The sequence below is a fragment of the Brachionichthys hirsutus genome, unplaced genomic scaffold (assembly GCF_040956055.1).
Source record: "Brachionichthys hirsutus isolate HB-005 unplaced genomic scaffold, CSIRO-AGI_Bhir_v1 contig_850, whole genome shotgun sequence".
NCBI classification, from domain to species: domain Eukaryota; kingdom Metazoa; phylum Chordata; class Actinopteri; order Lophiiformes; family Brachionichthyidae; genus Brachionichthys; species Brachionichthys hirsutus.
Window position 1 is genome coordinate 86,183 of NW_027180351.1, and position 20,024 is coordinate 106,206.

The following is a 20,024-nucleotide window of genomic DNA, read 5'->3' on the forward strand; positions in this document are numbered from 1 at the left end:
CTTTGAAACTAGTCTTATATGCAGAGGCAAAACAAAAAGATAATGGCATCATTAGAAAGTTATGTCATATTGTGGATAACAAACTTGCAGAGAAAAGTGCAATAATAATAATTCGTTTTTTCATAAGGATTAGATGGCTGTTAACAGTGCTTGATATTTGATATAGCAGAAAAGGACATTCTGATGTAAAGAATAGTGTTGCAGATTTACCCTTTAACTCGTCTTCTCATATTTGTGAAATCTAATTTGTGATGGAACCATTTCCTTGCAGAAGAAAAGGGATGATAGTGTTATTAGAAAGCGTTTGATTTCTTAAATGTATTATTTTTATTCATTATGAGCTAAAGTGGGCCGGTCTGTGAAACTCCAGGGCTGCAAACGAGTTCCGTCCGGCCCCCCAGTGCCCCCCAGTGCCCCCCAGTGCCCCGTACTGTCACTTCTACTTGTCTTTTAACGCAGTATCATGTTTGGTCCTTGGTGATCTGATTGATTTTATTTTATTATAAGCTCTGTGGCTGTTTTTGTGTGTCTATCTAAATCTAAAGCCCGAACAGCGCTTCATGAAACTTTTTTTTTTTTTAATGCATATAAATAAATGTTGTCGCTGAACTCTGGATCGAGCTGGGCGGCGTTAATCGGATATTAATTATGTGCGGACAGATCCAACACATCTTTCTCTGCACTCTGGCTGACCGCAAAGTCTGTTCTGTAACTGCGCTAACATGCGCAATTATAATCCCATAAATGCGCTACTTGACGGCGAGAACTGCGTCTGCGTGTACATTCATAATCTGGAATCAGGCGTTAATGCGCTATTTGTTACTACAGCACTTAGTGTGTGTGTGTTTAAGTGAAACACAGGACACACACACGCATCCTGCCATGTGCGCGCTCGTGTAGTCCAGCCCAGCTGAACATTCCGCTCTTGATCCCACTATTGGCTGCAGCCGCTCCAACTTCTTCCATGTCGGACGAGATTTTGGGCTCAGACTCCCGAGACCGGAGCGGAAAGTCATCCCAGGCAGCCGAGCAGGAACGCTGCGTCTTCAGGAAAAAACACTTCGCTAAAAACGAAAATAGGAAGCGTTTGAAGTTTACCCAAGAATAAAAGGGGCGAAGAGACGGACAAGGGGAGTCAACGCCGACGTCACGTTTCGCCCCGCCGCGCGCTGTTTGTATGGTATGGACAGAAATGTAGTTTGTCTACTTTACGCACATTGTTTGCTTTTCTGTTTTCGTTTTTAACATACATTAAATTGTCCCCTTTTTATATGAGAGAAGTTATCGAGTGAATGATCTGTGTTGGAACCGTCACTTATAGGTTTTAACAGTGCGTTGGCTCATTTCTCATTTCTTCCATGACCGTGATAAATATTTGCAGGGTTTTTGGCCTTTTCCCATTTATTAAAAATACGCTTAAAGAAATTCCACCATAAAACATGGTAGATTATAAAATGCTTATGATTTGTAGAGATTTGTAACGCTCCCATTCTGCAGCATCTTGTTGCAGATACACACACTTTGTGATTCATATGACAGCAAGCAGGGTGCCGGTTTAGTATTCTAACATTATTAGTATTAGTAATTATTATTAGTAATAAGCTTCTTTCCATCCTTTCTGTGTAAATGAATGTGACAAACATTGGCTTGTCTTCTCGAGCTCTATGGATATAATTTAATTATGCATACACTGCAAGGTGGCCTGATTTAAAAATAAATAAATAAATGATAAATTGATGGTTTCTTGCTACATGAAAGACAACATTGCAATTAACATGTTTTGTTATTATTCGTATGCGGGACAGAATTCATTGTGAATTTACTCACGCTTTGTCCTTTGGTTTCTTTAGTCGACTAAATTTAGATAAATAGGAATTTGTTGGGTTTTTGTATAAGTTTACTTTTGGTTTATGTTTATGTTTTTCCGTCAGGGTCATCTGTCTCCTTAAACACAATTTAATTTTTTAAAGGTGTTGCACGATGGAGGTAATCTGGAGATATGCAAAATGAAACGCACCAATTATTGGCTTCAGATTAATCAGATGATTGTTATGTGAGGTTTGTGTCTGTTTTGGTCTGTGATGAAGCATTTCTGATGGCCTTTCCTGTTGCCGCGTGATCCAGCCTTACACCTCTACACCACCCACAATGTGAACCAATGTGAACCCTGCACCTCCCCACGTGTGTTCTAATGTTACCCGAGACCTATCCTCCTATGACCAGAGTTCTGCCTCTATGGGCTTCTGTTACCACCACCCTCCTCTGTTTGTGTGTGCATACGTATTTCTGTCACTCTCTCATTTTCCTCTGTGCTTGTTTGTATATGTATTCCTTAAATTACCTGACTGGTGCTGAATAACGCTGTTTCTTGTCCGGTCGCACACTCTGCTGGGTCACACACCCCTTGTAACTTTCCATCGTAGTAGATCTTAGTACAGCAGCACATCACATCATCCAGTCGCGCCCTTTATAATCATGTTAAATCAGTTTGCACCTTGTCCACTCATCTGAGTTGACAGACGGCGAGAGTGTACAATGAATGAAATGAAATGTATTTTTGAACACGAGAATCAACAAGGAAGGATTTTTCACTTAACATATCTCACAGGAAATAAATAAATTAAAGGTCTCTAAAAAAAAAGAGAAAGAAAAAATAAATAAACTGATGAAATTCAGAATATTTAATATATATATATTATACTAGTGTTGATAACAAACAACATATGCATAACCTCTGCTTACTCAGAGTATTAGCAAGTTTGAAAACTCTTTTTTTTTCTTCTTCAAATTAACCTGACAACAACTGCATCGTGTTTTCTATGACCACTTCACAATAAAAGCGGCTCTGAGTTTCACCAGTGGAATGGCTTTAATGTGAAGCAGCAGAAGCAGGGAAAGTTTCCTCAGCCGTAACTCAACAGCTCTGGGAGAGCGAGGCTAAAAATAAAATACACCAGAATAAGTGCACACGCGCCGAAGATCTACGCAATCACCACAGGCTGGATGTGGTGGTCACACGTTGTGAGGTCACTGTGACTTTGACCACTAAAACCTAATCATTCACAACAGTGGGACAGTCTAGACATCCTGGGAACATAGTAAAATAAATATTTTAGGACACACACTGCAGTTTCTCCTCTACTTTTATTTCATTGACCCCTCCCCAGACGTTGCGTCTTGCTTATTGTTATAAGGGCGGTTGCGTTCCCTGATAAAACCCTAACCCAACATGTTTATTTAAACTGCGTGGTTTAGTAAGATGCTTTTATATGAATTGATTATGAATTGAGTTGATTGGATCTTTGCTTATGACCAGATGGAGAAGCCTCCATTGGACAGCACTGAGGAGCAGCCAAGCGAATGGCTTGACGAGGACCAGCCTGAAACTCAGCTGACGGCTTCGGCGCGTGTTGAGACATCAGCGGGAGACCGTCCAGCGTGGGACTCTAAGGTCCAGTATGTTCTGGCCCAGGTGGGGTTCAGTGTGGGCCTTGGAAATGTGTGGCGGTTTCCATACCTCTGTCACCAAAATGGAGGAGGTGAGTCTGTCTAGAGAGATTAAGATTATGCAACGGTTTTGACTTCATCCAACCAACGGCAATGCTGAATGAAATATATACACCGATGTACAAAGTGAAATGCTTTAGGAAGGCTTATAAAGACGTTTTATGTTTCTTCCAGGGGCCTTCATGCTGCTATATGTTTTTCTTTTGGTGATCGTGGGCGTTCCTCTGTTTTTCATGGAGCTGGCGGCTGGCCAGAGTATCCGCCAGGGCAGTATCGGTGTCTGGAAGCACATCTCCCCAAAACTGTCAGGGATTGGCTACTCTAGCTGCTTGGTGAGGACTGCAATTAATTAAAAAATTTTTTTTACAATAATGTTATTTATTTTCTCTTTATGTACCCCGGTATTCTAAAAAAAAAGGGTGAGTATGGATTTTTGTTAAGAAAAGTCAAACCAGGAATAAAATAATTCCTTATCCTGTGCTCCTTATTCTGAAGGAACCATACGTATGATCACTGTTCTGATTTAAAATAAAAAAAAAGGTTAATGTTTGCACGTCAGTGTTGTTATGCTCAATGGCAATTTGCTATTCTCTCCATGGTAAATGTTTTTGACAGCGCATACAGTTCAGTGCATAGCGTATCCTAGATCTCAAGGACTTGCTATGCAAATATTGATACTTTATTAAGTTAATCATTATTGGACTTCTCCTCTAGGTCTGCTTCTACGTGGCACTTTACTACAATGTGATCATTGCGTGGAGCCTGTTCTACATGGGGAACTCTTTTCAATATCCTCTACCGTGGCAGCAATGTCCGATCGATGTCGCCACCAATCACACAGGCATTTAAATCAAGTTGATCAAAATGAGATGCCGCATGCAGCAGATGCCTTTAATGATGTCTGTCCTCCATCAACAGTGAAGGAGTGTGCAAGTTCTTCCCCCACGTCCTATTTCTGGTTTCGAAAAGCCCTCAATATTACTAATTCCATCAAAGAATCTGGAGAGCTTAACCCCATCATGACGGGCTGTTTGTTTGCTGCTTGGGCAATTGTCTCCTTGGCTATGATCAAGGGCATTAAGTCCTCTGCAAAGGTAAGTCAGCCGTTCTTATATATGCAGCACCTACAGATTTACTATGTCAACAGCCAGTATTTTAGCATGAGCACACACTTTTGTGGATTGATAATGGAACAGATGGACATTGGGGGGAAAAGCTTAGCTTTTCTAAGCTAAGCTAACAAGCCATCCATTCGATTATCAAAGATAAGCCGACATCAGAATTGTATTTGTCTTTTCCTCGAGCTTTCAATCATGAACAATTTCTCAAAATTCTGGTGCACAAGTCACCTTGAATTTCTTTTTCCAAAATTGTAGGTGATGTACTTTTCCTCCATCTTCCCGTATGTGGTGCTCGTGATTTTCCTCATCAGAGGGTTGATGTTAGACGGCGCGTTGGATGGAATCACCTACATGTTTTATCCAAAAGTAAGCACAGCTCTGTCACTTTTGATCATGTTTTTTCTAGATTACTTAGTTTTCATCATAAATCAATGACTGATTAATGCAAAGTGTTTAATTTTTATTTTTATGAAAACCTTTACAGGGTGATTCAAACATTTTATGGCCCACACTGTATTTCTGACTAGTATTTATTTTATGTTATTTTTCAGCTGGAAATCTGGGGCAGCATGCAGGTGTGGCGCCAGGCGGCCACACAGGTGTTTTTTGCACTTGGACTTGGATACGGTTCCGTCATTGCATATTCCTCCTACAATCCAGTCCACAACAACTGCCACAGGGACGCACTGATGGTCTCTGGCATCAACTTCATGACGTCTGTGCTGGCGACGCTGGTGGTTTTTGTGGTGCTCGGTTTCCGTGCAAAGACCATTTCACTACACTGCGTCGCTGAGTAAGGATGTGTGTGTGTGTGTGTGTGTGTGTGTGTGTCTGTAATAATATTTGTGAAACAAATTCTGTCCTAATGATCTCATGTGTTTCTAGAATAACATTTTAACAAATGTTAACTCTTGAAAACCTTAACCTGAATGTGAGTAAAGAAATCGACTGGAACAACAATCTTTTAAACAAATTCGGACATGCGGACATTCTTAGAGTGATGAAATTCAACAGCATAATTTGATGATCTCTGATATGTGATGCGTCTTTAAAAACCCCAACATGTAACATTAACGTTGAAGCAAATGTCTTTCCACGGCAAGCAAATCCCCTTCTTATATTTTATTGTTTTATTCCAGTAATCTTGATCTTCTGAACCTCATGGCGTCCCATGAATCTAACCAACAATCGGTTCGCCTTGGCTGGCCGTGGATCAACATGACGGATCCGAGCGCTGTGTCTTTAGCAGAATACAGAGAGTGGCACCGTGAACACGGCGCTGCCATGGGTCCTAACATCACTGACTGCAGTCTGGAGCAGGAAATGAATAAGGTGCAGTGTTTTGAGGTTGTAGCAGTGCTGAAAGTAGAAATTGTTTCAGAGCTGTGCTTTCCTCAGTTCATGATTTGCTTTTAAGCTCCAAACGCCAAATGTCCTGGCCCCATAACACAATCTTGAGTTCAGTTAAGGGGAATATTTCACAAGGTGAGAGCAGCGAGGATGTTATCCTGATCCGTGTCCTCTCGCTGCAGTGGGTTGAGTTGCACTTGCAAGCTGCTTTTGCACTGCTGTAATGAAGCCTAAATTAATGTCAAATTATCACAATAAAAAAAAAAAAGCTTTACCCAGAGATTAGACCACCAGAGAGTACCTTCAGGAGAATATTTGTTCAATGAAAATGCAGCGAAACATGTCGATTAAATAATTTAGTTTAAAAAAAATTATGAATTGAAGATATTTTTAATAGTTTATAGTGAAACCAATCTAATAAATAATAGTGTTTCCATGGCGCGGCGATTGGCATCAGATCAGGCTGTGTAGCATTAAAATACAGCCTTAGTCATTTTTAGTCACTGCATAAAATCGGGTTTTAAGATGTTTTATCCGGTGAGTACCAGGAAAAATGTTGCCGCAACTATTTTCAAAAGAGAACAGATCGCCGTGGATCGCTATTTCTGAAGCCCTTGACACCGGTTTGCTTCAGAGAAAAATGCGGGAGGTACGAGAGTACAGAGGTGACGTGCTGGGGTTCCCAGGACCCCCCCCCCCCCCCCCCGTCTAATCTGTGAACTACTATAACATGTCCAGCCGACAAGGAGACAGCAATATATGGTTATAGCATCCAGCTGGAGATGGAGGCATGCTGTGAAAGAGGAGCGAAAGGAGAAGCCAAAAGAAAGAATGTGCATAAAAAGTCGAGTTACCTAACGGTGTTTATTTAGCTACAGAACGAGCGTATGTAGGTACAAAAGTAAGTTTTCCATTTGTGTACATTTGCATTTGTACACGCTGAACTTTAAACTTCTTCTTTTTAAATTAATCATGAATGGGCAAAATAGTTTGGGGTGTAGTTTCGATTCAGGTCATCGCAAAAATGAAGCATCTCATTCATTCCGCCTCCTTTTGAAGAGACTCGTTTTTTTTGTTTTGCGTTATTCTCGCTCATACTCGATCTCTCTGCTCTCTCTCCCTCTGTGCAGGGCGTTGAAGGCACTGGTCTGGCATTCATAGCGTTCACTGAGGTGATGGCTCTTTTCCCTGCCAGCCCCTTCTGGTCCACACTGTTTTTCCTAATGCTGCTCAATCTGGGCCTCAGCACGATGTTTGGGACCATGCAGGGAATCCTCACGCCGCTCATGGACAATTTTAGCTTGTTGGGGCGACACCGAACCCTACTCACCGGTAACGCCACACAAGTGCAAACCAGAAAGTGTATATCTCTGTTAACATCACGTCACAGCCTCTCGGCATTTGGGCCAATTAAGGGAAATCTTTTTCACTGAAGTGGAGTGGGAATGCATTGTGTATCAGTGTAAGGTGATTCTAAGCTGTTCTATCATTAGCACGTAGGTCATAGGAAACTCCATGATGATGTCACTTTACATGTGTCTGATTGATGCAGAGCTCATCCCTACTCAGAGCATTTGGAATCCTGTGTTTTCCATCTGTTGTTCAGGAGTCATCAACAAAAATCCAGATGCTTGCAGCTGTCTTGAGGCCTGCTCATCCAACTTTCTACACACTTGTTTTTTCTCTTTGACTTCCATGTGAAGTTGCATTTAGTTTCTGACTCACTTGGCTTATTTCTCTGTCTCCTTCGCTCTCTTTTCGCTGTGCATGCATTTCCACTCACCGTTATACTGAACACTGAGTCCGTTGTCTATCTCGTAATTCAGTTCAGTTCCGCCTGCCCTTTTAGTGCCCAGTAATACACTAAGCGAAATAGATCGGGTGAACTGTACTCCATGTTTGTTGCTTACGAGATGCATCAGGTTTTTTCAGGTAACTTCTATTTGAATGCTGTGCTTGTTTTTCAGTCTCAAGCTGTGCCTTGGGGTTCCTATTGGGGCTGTTGTTCACCCAGCGCTCAGGCAACTATTTTGTGACTATGTTTGATGACTACTCAGCAACTCTACCATTAGTCATTGTAGTAATCTTTGAAACCATCAGCGTGTCGTGGGTTTATGGGACAGATCGGTAAGAACCCAACATTTCCGCCAGTTTTTCAATATATCTTTTTTTTTTTTTTTTGCAAAAGTCTTATAAATAGATCTCTTTCACTGCAGCTTCCTGGATGACATTGAAGTCATGCTCAAATGGCGTCCTCCGGTGCTGTACAAATATCTGTGGAAATATGTGTGCCCACTGGGAATGGTTGGTCTCCTGGCTGCCAGTTTGCTGCGCATGGTCTTCAAAGGGCCCACGTATACCGCCTGGAATCAAATGACAGTAAGATACACATAACTCCATGAATCTTGTCTTGGCTTTTACTTACAACGTTGTATCACTTTTTCCTAGAAGGTGGATTATAAACTGCTGTAAAACCCAGTTTCCTGCAGCATGCAGTTCTTCAGCAGTATTGTACATACTCATGACTTGCTCTTTCCTGTCCTCCCAGGCCTCTGAGACGACTCTTGAGTACCCTGGCTGGGCTCTTGCTATGATCGTCCTGCTGATAGTCTTTGCCAGCTTGCCTGTGCCAATTGGCTACATCCACTTCTTGCTGAAAAACAGGGGCCGAGACACTCAGCCAATGGAGTTGGGCGGCCGTGAGATGCATCGTGAGTTATACGCAAAGTGCAGCTCCACCGAACAGCTGGATTCCAACTCCCAAAGCCAAGTCCAAAACGAGGAAGATGAGATGCTTAGCAGGACCGCATTCCTGCCGATGGGCAATGAACACTACAGACTCCTGTCCCAGCAGGAGGGGGAAGATGCGGAGGAAGATACTGGAGTGTGAATATGAAGGTCTTGTTTGTAAAAGTTAAAGGACATTCGTACAAACAGACATCTTTCGGATTCATCCGTTTTTCACACAGCAAGTGTTGCACTAGTTTAACTATTTATATTACTGGAGGGTCCGTACAAGTCAAATTAAAAGCTTTTTAGATTCTTTAGTTGTGAAACGACAACTCCTCCTTGTAGCTCCTTCCATTTATTTTCTGAACCACTCACACTGTTCAGAAAATAAAACTTGTGATTACATGAAAAGGGAATAAGATTATATATTTGGTGAGACATTTAATTTATGGAAGGTTTTAAAGAAAATATTTATCAGTTGTAGCTCTGACTGGTGAATTAAGAAATGCAGAAACAGAAAGGCCTCAAACTGTTTTAGGATGAGAGTTCTAAGGTAAATTACAAGGGTCGATTTGGATGGGGAAAAACATTATTCCATAAGGAAACAAGTGTGTGTGTGTGAGAGAGACAGAGAGAGATACTTTTTTTGTATGAGAGACTTACCTCAGAAGATCACACCAATGTTTTTACATGTGTACAGTAGCGATGTTGTACTATACTAGGTTAATTCTTAAATAAACCTCTAGGTGGGAGCAAACTGCCTGTACGCTGCTTTTGTATTGATTTGATACATGCTGCCCCTTTTAAAAGTTAAAATAAAAGAAGAAACCCCAAAGGAAAAGTTTCATATTTTTTTATATCCATTTTTTTTTAAATTAACATGCTTGCTTTTGTCTGCGGCTGTCCATACTAGAAGCCATTTGAGGCCAATAAATGATTTATTTACACTTTGTGTTTTAAACTAGCACAACATTATACTTATTCCTAAAATAATGACAGTCGTTATACACACCTGCCATCCTGCAGCCCGTGTGACAGAAGCAGAGTCTGGAGTGAAAAGGGAGTGATGACGATCAAGAGATGGAAAGAGAGGATTGAGCGCGTTCATGCAGGACGGGAGGGGGGGGGGACATCAGCACACAGGCCGGGTCAAGAAGCTGCAAGGATGGAGATCCGACCGGACAGGTTTAAGGCGGTTGCAGGCAAAACTCTGGGGAAAATTAACAGGTAAAATCCTATTTCACACATTCCTGACTTTCCCCTGATTTTCACGCGTTTGTTCTGGATAGTTTTCTTGTGCGAGATAGATCACCTATGTCATGGGATGGATTTCCATATATTCTCTCTTCCAAACAGTAACATTTTGGTGCAAGAAAAGTTGGTTTGTTATTGATTTAATCTTAGCAAAGAAGCGATAGTTGAGTTTAAGTCGCAAAATTGATAGCCGCAGCGGGGACCCGCATGTTTTGCGCAGCGCACACATTGTTGAGTTGACGGAAGTGGGTCAATAGTTGATTTAATGAATGAAATCGCATCAATGCATTTGGGGCCAGATATAAGTTTTATTCTTTTCGATTGATATATATTTTTTCTTTAGAAATCACGAATGGTTAGAAATCTTGTCAGGTTTGGCTCTGCTCAAAGTGGACTAAATACATCTGCGCTAGACAAGAGAAAACTGTCGTTACATAATGTTTACGTGCGTTACTGACACGACCTGCTTGAATTAATATCTATCTATCTTTCACCTTATTTATGCCCTAAGTTCTAAAGAAGAAATGTTATAAATTTGTATAATATTAATATTTATATGAAAGTATTATATAGCAAAGCCAATGTTGTAATCAGTTGTTTCACTGAAGAAGAAACAAAAATAATAATAATTATTATTCTAATAAGAATAATTACAAATAATAACAACAAAAAAGCTGAAACAATCAACATAAATTTTATTTGTAATAGTTACCAATTACTGATTATATCTAGACAATTAATCTGGAATTCAATTAATCTGAGTATTTCATTCATTCTTCCATATTCTTGTTTTAGCCTTGTGTAATGAAAACTTAAATTCTGTTATCTGCACTTATTTTTAAAAGTTGCTACCATGAATTGTAAACCGGATCTGAAATAATATCAGCCCTGCAGTAACAAAAGTAAATCCTCACATCCTTGTCAGCTGTGAAACCTTTTACGCACAATGCTTGTTACATATGGTTTAAGAAGAAGGCAGATCATGCAGGGGCCAGTGTATTTATCATTACTCTTCATCACAAATGTGTTTCGCTGCTGGATGAATATAAATAAATTCACCTCACTTCAAAAAGAGACAGTGGTGTGATGAAAGTTTTTCAGGAAAATGATTAAAGGCTCTGATAGAACCTCAGGCTATAACCATAACGACTGCTTTAAGCTTTCTCTCTCTCAGGATTTGAGATGGCGACCAAAGGTACAAATCCCATCTGGAAATAGCCTGTTTTTCAGTCCAGCTGTCAAGCCACGCAAATCCCTAAACTCTCCCCTCCCACTCACACCATCCCATCCTCATGTCACTTCCTCCCGCTGCTCCCTCCCTCCATCCATCCAGCCATCCATCCAGCCATCCATCCATTGAGACACCAGAACAGACTTGTTTCGTTGGGGTGTCCCAGATTAATGTGCAAATCTCAGGCTTTTCCTCTTTGTAACTGGTCGTGAGCCATGCGTGTGCACGGCTACAGCTGATGCTGTGACAGATGAGATGTATCAAAGTGGGCTTAGTGGGCGTGGCCTCGGCTTATCCAGTGAACTGGTTTTATGTGGCTTCAGTGTCAGGTACAGGCAACGGCATCCAAAGCTATAGTGTTTTGTTCAAATCTATTTGTTATCAAGTATGCGTCTCTGTGTGTGTGTGAGATGTGCATGTGTGAATATGTTTCACCTTGCACATAGGACATCCCCACCCTGTGTGACTAGCGAAATGTAACCCACCCACCCATCACCACCACCCGCTGAAAGCAGACAGGAGTTCATCTATAATTTAAATATTTGCTCCCTCAGAATGCATCTCCTGTTTCTGCATTAAACGCTACTAGGTAAGCATAAACATAAGCACTGTGAAGTCAAGTGCACTCTCTCCATCTGTACTCTTATACTATTCCCCTTTTAAACATCTTGGAGTTGATGCCTTAACTTCTCTATTAATCTTTTTTGCACCTCTGAAGCAGCCTGCAGAAGTCCAAGCATGCTTCAACCAGAGAGGTTTTAAAAAAAAGACATTTGTTTGCATTGGCAGGATTGCATGGTCACACAAAGAGAGAGGGCTTGTGTTCCACAACGCACAAGGCAATGCAGAATATAAACGGTGGTCCATTTTTAATCCCTTTTAGTGGAATTCTACATTTTCAGCTTCCTCATGCAGCACTCTGGAGAAAGGTATTCAAATATTAATGAGATGCCTGCAACCACTTTGGAAACAAATTTTAGTGTATATTTCATAGCAATTTGAAAGTAACTGTGAATTGTTAAATGTTATTATATATGTTCTCAGGCTCAGCTCTTCTGCGCCTGTCCGCAGGGTTTTCCTGAGGAATGAGGGGTGTCAATCACATTTTGGGAAACCTTGGCAAATATTAATGGAAAAGCAATACCTTGGAAAAATCAATTTTAACGACTGCCTCATATTACTCCAGGTTTCATGATAATTACAAAAAACAGAGTACGAGTTCTCACTGACAGGCTTTTGAATAATTCGGGTGAAAAGTGATCATTTCGAGGCTCCCTGGTGAGATTCCGGACTGTGAGAAGATTATTTTAAATCAGGCGACAACCCTGTTTGTGACCTTCATGAAGTCTTGCAGTCTTAAGATCATCTGATGTCATGATTCTGATCACTTTGGTGTCCTGTTGTTAAAGGGCAGACGTGTCTCTTTTAGCATTTCTTTGCTCTTTTTATAAAAAATTGATTGTTTGAGTTAGATAGATGTGTGTGTGTGTGTATGTGTGTGTGTGTGTGTGTGTTTCCCCACAGGAAAGAGAGAAAAAACAGTGGTGTGACAGGATGGCGAGGGTGGTGTCTCCCTGGGTGACACATTCCCACCGAGACCCAATCTGTTCACTTCAGGGAGAGTCGGGAGTTTACAGAGGGAGGGGGAGACACCATTTTCAAAATGACAAAATAATCTCAAAAATGTCTTTCAAAATGTTTAGATTTATGATGGATTACGAAATAAAAGATTTAAGATCATTTTGGTATCAACTCTCTACAACTTCCTTCATTATTTTTTGTAACTCTTTTGTATGCTCAGTCTGCTCCGGCTTCTGCGCTTGTAATTACGATATTTTGGCGTGCCTGAGGTCACAGGACTCCTGCCTGCTCATGCTCCCTTCCTCATTATTTGTTGCCAGCTGAGTCCAATCGGTTTCTCGCTACACTAAAAAGGAAATTACATCACATTAGATCAGTGCCGGCAAGCCTCACATCCAGGGATGGCGCTTCCCATACTATTCCCATCCTCACTCAAATAACTTGCAATGTCAACTTGTTCAAAAAATACCAGCAAACTACTTTTATTAAGAAGACAAATAATATTAATGGGGTGGAGCATCCTCAGCATCCACAGCTATGCAGCTCTATTTCCAAGCAAATGCACAAGGGGAGGGGTGAGATTGCAGTTTCCTGACATGCGTCTGTAATTAACAGTCATTTTTGCTGTGGGCTAGCCTCGTTAGCTGATAGCATATGTGTAGATGATGGGCTGCAATCTGTTATGAGGTTTAATGAGGCTCCTTCTGCAATGCTCAATAATGCCGAAGTAGGATCCTGAGCTCTACTCAGTGGGCCAGTCAGCACATTTCCTTTAGCATAGAGAGGAGAGACCACCCTTTTTGTCTAATCAGCATTACCTCTCTGGTAACTCACTTTTACCTATAGATAAATGCAGCTTCTACTGAAATGATCATGTGACGGCATGTAGTGAAGCCGAAAATAAATTATATTCTATTCTAAATATTCAAAAAATAAAAAATAAAAATCCCCCCCCCAACCTACCCTGGAAAATATTGCAAGTTTTATACAGTAAAAAACTTTACATTTAATATCACTGCATTTTAGTTGACAGAAAACTGAATTTAATTTATTGTTATTTTGCATCAATGGAATAATTTATTTTTATTTTTATTGGTATTGTTACGTGTCGTAATACATTCTATTGTTGACTGTACTCGTACTCTAACATTCTATCTAATAAATATATTCATCATCATCATCATCAATTGCGAAATGCAATAAAATGTTTACTCAAAGTAGCAACAAGAAAGCAGGCTGACCCACTCCAGTTCTGCTCTGTCCTTCCATATTCATTTCCGGAAGTAAATCATTTTTGTAATCCTAATCTGAATGTTGTGACAGATTAAGAGAGAGAGAGAGAGTATGTAGCCGTAATCTCTTACAAATGCCAATGCATTGCTTGAATCAGTACTTTAATGTTGTCCATTGTATTTTCCATAACAAGTAGTGTATATAAAGACGCCCTCGGGTTCAGTTACTACGTTACTATGTTTAAACATATTTTACCTGCATTTTAATTCTGATCGCACAGATGCATGAAGAGATTTTGCAGAGTCTGCTGTGTGCCAATGGGGGGGTGGAGGGCATGGAATGAATGAGACAGAGTGCATGCAGAGAGGCAGACGGAACAGTTAACGGATAGATAGTGACAGATTAAGCTGTAAAACCTTTAAGTGAATTATTCATCTCATCCAAAAACTCATCAATAATTAACCAGTATCAGCATCTGCCTCGTCTTTTGGTGTTTGAATACGTTAGTTTTAGTTTGCTGAGAGGCAAAGGGTCTTGCATGTTCAGTGCAGAAAAACATTTGTTTGGGGAACATACAGAAGCTCAGATTTGGAACGATTTAAAAAAACAAAATGGATTCGTCCAATCGTCACATGGAATAAATTCTTTGGCGCGATTGTGCCTGTTTATGTGTATAATTCTCCAGCTCGCTGAATAACTAGATCAGGACGATGGAAAGTGGATGGCTGGTGACTGAATGCAGTTTGTTGTGAACCCACGCACACACACCTTGTACCTACACTCAGGTAAAATTATATATATATATTAATATAAAGGGTATCGGAGTGAATGGCAATTAAACGCAAGTACTGAAGTCTGCCATATGCATGTGTGTGAGAGGAGAGTGTGTTGTCAGGGGTTTGGAGGTGAGAACGTACAGATGGCCGCGCTCCGCTCCCTGTTTGACTCCTGTGGAAAAAAAGTGGTACTCATCACTTTGACAAAAATGGTCTCACACAATCCAGAGAATCTGACTGAGACAGCAACAAATGCTGGTCCCTTCGGAATCAAACTGATAATTAACTACAAATATATCAAATGTATAAAAATATTGACTTGCCTTACTACAAAATACAACAACATGCGCTAATTAAACTAAGGTCTTTTTTTGAGCAATCGAAGAGACAAAAAGTGTTGCCCCTTCCCATTGGGGCTGTCACCCATTTCACCCCTGTTTCATTAAAAATGCCTCCATATATTTTTTTGCGATATGTTTGTTTAAATTTTACATCTCGTAGGAGTAGGTATTAGTAGCAAACCTTTTTGCATAAATCCAAAATGTCTAAATAATGACAAATAGAATTGTGCCCATAATACATTCTTGCAATGAATTTGTGATCAATTTAATTCCTACAAAAATTAAAGGATGCTATAACAAGTTAATTATTTTGGTGACATGTTTAATATTTGTCATTTGTGTGTGCCCCCCCCCCCCCCCCCCCCAGGCTGATTGAGAAGCGGCAACCCAATGGAGAAACCATTGAACTATCAGCAGAGGGCCGGCCACAGCTGGTGGAGGAGAAGGAGCTGCCGGTGGTGGATTGCACCTGCTTTGGCCTGCCGAGACGGTACATCATTGCCATCCTCTCAGGCCTGGGATTCTGCATCTCCTTCGGCATCAGGTGCAACCTGGGCGTGGCTATCGTAAGCATGGTCAATGACCACACTGTCTACAAAGGCAACAAGGAAGTACTTGTGGTAAGTTGGCGAGCCCTACATCAATCTGATGTTTTCACCGTTAGTCAAGCCTCATTGGTTTCAATGTTCTGTGAGTTTCAGCTGCCCTCAATTAATGGTTCTTGAACTATAAATTGCTGAGGACATAAAAATGAATCTTCTGTTACCCAGGCTGCACAGTTTACCTGGGACCCTGAAACAGTGGGGATGATCCACGGCTCCTTTTTCTGGGGGTACATCGTCACACAGATCCCGGGTGGCTTTATATGTCAAAAATTTGCCGCCAACAGGTGAAAGACTTTTCATTAAAAAAAAAAAGAAATCTTGCTTAACATGGCCATTGATGTTATCAGATCTACTATAAAATATTTGTACAAATATTATTTGTCCAATAATCTATCTGAAGCATCTTCTCCCTCCTCTGTGTGATTTCAGAGTGTTTGGCTTCGCCATAGTGGCCACATCCACACTCAACATGCTGATTCCATCTGCTGCACGCTGCCATTACAGCTGCGTCATCCTGGTCAGGATATGCCAGGGCCTGGTGGAGGTACAGTGCGTGTCTGTGTGCAATGTGTCCTTGCAAAGACGCTGTGCACATGCATGACTTTTTTTTCTCTGACTGTCCTTTGTCCTTCAGGGTGTATCGTACCCAGCCTGCCATGGGATCTGGGCCAAGTGGGCACCCCCTCTTGAGAGAAGTCGTTTAGCGACAACAGCCTTTTGTGGTAACGTTTTGCATCTTACTAATAGATTTTTCTTTGCGGATTAAAGTTCTGTGAGCTGTAAAGACAGAGTTTCTCGAAGTCAAAAGTTTTAGATTTTTACGAACGCTTAATTATAATTAAGTATTTTTAATGCTGAAATGATCATATTAATCATAAAGAAAAAAATGATCATTTGTTGTTTTCCATGCGTTTGATGCTTTCAGGCTCCTATGCCGGGGCAGTAGTGGCCATGCCTTTAGCTGGGATACTGGTGCAATACTCTGGGTGGCCTTCAGTATTCTATGTCTATGGTTAGTATCCTTACACCCAAATAATATATTCATAACATATATAATCACTTTTCAGCTCCTAACTTCCCAGATCCATCTTTCTGTTGCAGCCTACTGCTGATTCTGTACCATAATTACAAGACTTATTGACTACTTTGTTTCATTTTCAGTCCCCTTGAGGTCTTGTTTTTTTTCCTCTACTCTGCTCATGTCTGTGCCTTTCGCCTTCTCTTTCTTCCTCTCCCAGGCAGTTTTGGCATATTCTGGTATTTGTTCTGGGTTTTGGTGTCATACGAGAGTCCTGCAGCCCATCCGACCATCACGCCGGAGGAGAGGAAGTACATTGAAGATGCAATCGGAGACTCTGCAGCATTTCTTAATCCTCTTCATGTACGGCTTGATATGATAATCGTTCATGACGCATCAATAGAGTGCTGCAGATCCTTTAAACCAGCAGAAAAATACAAATAATTTGGACATACTGGGCCTCAGTCGTGTATTTTTCTTTTTGATGGCAGAAATTTAAAACTCCGTGGAGACACTTCTTCACCTCCATGCCAGTCTACGCCATCATCGTGGCCAACTTCTGCAGGAGTTGGACCTTCTACTTGTTGCTCATCAGCCAGCCAGCCTACTTTGAGGAAGTATTTGGCTTCGAGATCAGCAAGGTGACACAATATGTTTGTCTGATGAGCCTGGTTGAGTCGAGTCGTTGTTGTCTTTGCTAATTTCAGCTGCTATCCGAAATATTTTCATTGTCTGACAACAAGCAAAAGTATTACTATTATGCCTCCTATAGTCCTATTTTTTCCCTGATCAGAATAATCACATCACTGTGCACATGTCTCTACAATCTCTGACTCAGATGTCAGGAGAAATGTGAAATGCAAGGCCAATGTTTGTCAGTGTTCAGCCTCCGATTGTTTCTAACATTACTCTCATGCTGCTTGCCCTCCCCACAAGCTCTAATTCTCACACAGGTCTTTTCACCCCTGTCATCTTTCAGGTGGGCATGGTGTCAGCTTTGCCTCATCTGGTGATGACCATTATCGTGCCTCTTGGAGGCCAGTTGGCAGATTACCTGAGATCTCACAACCTGATGTCGACCACTAACGTCAGGAAACTCATGAACTGCGGAGGTGAGTGTCGGACGGAAAAGGGCGGCGGCTGGAGTAGGTCGAGGAGGAATGAAGAAAGAAACCTCGAGACAATTCACAAGCAGAGTATTAAAGTTTCTTCTGTGTTTACAAAAGGTTTAGTTTCCTAAATGAGAAACTTACAAAATAATTAGAATTGAACACAGTGCAACAAGATGATTGCTGGCCGAGACGGAGTTTAAAGCCGTGAACGGGTTTTAACATGTTGCAGGTTTTGGAATGGAGGCCACCCTCCTGCTGGTGGTGGGATACTCCCATTCAAAGGCAATGGCCATTTCCTTCTTGGTCCTCGCTGTGGGTTTCAGTGGATTTGCTATTTCAGGTAACAAGTTTTAGACGTGTGGCCTGAAAAGGCCATTTAATCAGTTGTTCAACGCTGATGGAGAATCATCATCGGCGCTGCAGTGCGTCGATCCCCTCATTGTTTCTGTTGACCCCGTTTTCACGTAGCATGTCACTGATTAAAAAAACAGAGCAAAGAAACGGCTTCAATATATTTTTTTCTTTCACGCAGGATTTAACGTCAATCATTTGGATATCGCCCCTCGATATGCCAGCATCCTGATGGGAATCTCAAATGGGGTGGGAACGCTATCTGGAATGGTGTGTCCCCTCATAGTGGGGGCCATGACCAAACACAAGGTAAACACCACCGCTATTGGCTTTCTAATGTCATGCATGAAGCTTCATAGTGTAAAAAGTTCATGCACAATAAAGGAACATTTCTTCTCACACTTCTATATCATTTCAGACACGTGATGAGTGGCAGTATGTCTTCCTGATAGCTTCCCTCGTTCATTACGGAGGAGTGATCTTCTACGGTACGGCTTGTCTGGGGACGTCGTGTTTTATCAGGAGGAGCTTTCATTCTCGATGCTGACCATGTTTTTTGTTTTTTTTTCTTCTCCAGGAATCTTTGCATCAGGAGAAAAGCAGCACTGGGCAGATATAGAGGACACCAGCGAGGAGAAGTGTGGTATCATTGATCAGGATGAACTGGCAAATGAGACGGAGGAGCTCTACCATGGTGGTGGGCAGTATGGGGCCATAAGGCGACCAGTTTGTTCCACCGGTGGCGAGGCAGGAGGAGGAGGAGGAGGAGGAGCCAGGCCGGGGTGGGTGGCAGACTGGGATAAGTCTGAGGAATATGTGCAACCTGCTGGATACAACTCTTAAATGTGTGTGGGAGAAGAGGAGCGGGAGCTGACACAGAAAACTGACATGATTCAAGATTTAAAAATAAGATTAAACAAACAGGAGGATTGTTTTGAGGACAGGAATTTTAAGAGTCTCTTCTGTAATGAGATGACCTGCGGTGTGCTTTTGTACAGTATAGCTGCGCGTATCAAAAGAGCACTGATCTGTGTGTGTGTGTGTGTGTGTGTGTGCGCGCGCAATGTTTTAGTCTCATGGCTCTAATAGACACGTATTAATAATATGAAGGAATCCAAACACACAACTAAAGGGTTATGTCAACATTTTCTGATGCTCCAAAAACCTTCTTTTTCTTTTTTTTAAAGCAGACATGATTAAAGTCTGCCTGTCTGTGGCCACTTATGTAGTGAGAATCCATCATGTTTTAAACTATTTAACTACTCAATCAAAGAAGAAAAGGTGCTGAGGTGCTGTATTTTCTGTCTGTGTGTGTGTCAAAATGTCATTTATGTGCATTTGAATGTGAAAAGATCTTTGGAATCTGAGTCCAATGCTGCGTGTCGTATCTCACCTTGGGCCCGACCGAACTAGGTCGCATCCACGGGTCATGCGTCACGGGTTGCATTGAATAAGCATTGGGTATTTGTGACTTTCCATTTAGTGCGTCTGCTCCTATTAGAGAGGTGGCCCAGAATGACAGCGTTCCACCACTTTTGCAATGAGGAACAACAGCCACAACATTCCCAGTCATTCCGGTATGTGTCTCTGTGACGGCTGTCTTCTTCTCTGTTGTTAACGGGTTCTCCTCTTTCTTCTCTCTTTTGGTGCTGGTTCATATCAGTAATGTTTGAGTTGCTGGGTCAGAGCACTTCTGATTTCGTCTGTGTGTCTGTGTGTGTGTGTGTGTGTGTGTGCGTGTGTGTGTGTGTGTGTGTGTGTGTGTGTGTGTGTGAACGGCACGGTGACTGTGTTGGGTGCAGGTGCTGACTCTT

The 20,024-nt window shown here is 41.5% G+C and overlaps 2 protein-coding genes across 2 annotated transcripts; both read left to right on the top strand.

Annotated features, from left to right (window-relative positions):
- The first annotated feature begins 1,027 nt into the window (after nucleotides 1–1,027).
- Nucleotides 1,028–9,465, top strand: LOC137913923 (sodium-dependent neutral amino acid transporter B(0)AT2-like). Its single transcript, XM_068757544.1, has 12 exons — nucleotides 1,028–1,180; nucleotides 3,317–3,539; nucleotides 3,682–3,839; nucleotides 4,222–4,352; nucleotides 4,424–4,601; nucleotides 4,884–4,994; nucleotides 5,180–5,421; nucleotides 5,768–5,960; nucleotides 7,109–7,310; nucleotides 7,946–8,105; nucleotides 8,195–8,357; nucleotides 8,527–9,465. Exons 1-12 carry the CDS (start codon nucleotides 1,178–1,180, stop codon nucleotides 8,866–8,868), a joined length of 2,106 nt encoding a protein of 701 aa, XP_068613645.1. The 5' UTR covers nucleotides 1,028–1,177; the 3' UTR covers nucleotides 8,869–9,465.
- Nucleotides 9,466–9,873: 408 nt separating this feature from the next.
- LOC137913925 (vesicular glutamate transporter 1-like) lies at nucleotides 9,874–19,053 on the top strand. Its single transcript, XM_068757545.1, has 13 exons — nucleotides 9,874–9,935; nucleotides 15,492–15,744; nucleotides 15,895–16,013; nucleotides 16,159–16,273; nucleotides 16,364–16,451; nucleotides 16,655–16,741; nucleotides 16,968–17,110; nucleotides 17,239–17,388; nucleotides 17,727–17,859; nucleotides 18,089–18,199; nucleotides 18,392–18,519; nucleotides 18,629–18,698; nucleotides 18,788–19,053. The coding sequence occupies exons 1-13, from the start codon at nucleotides 9,874–9,876 to the stop codon at nucleotides 19,051–19,053; spliced, it is 1,725 nt and encodes a 574-aa protein (XP_068613646.1).
- Nucleotides 19,054–20,024: the final 971 nt, after the last annotated feature.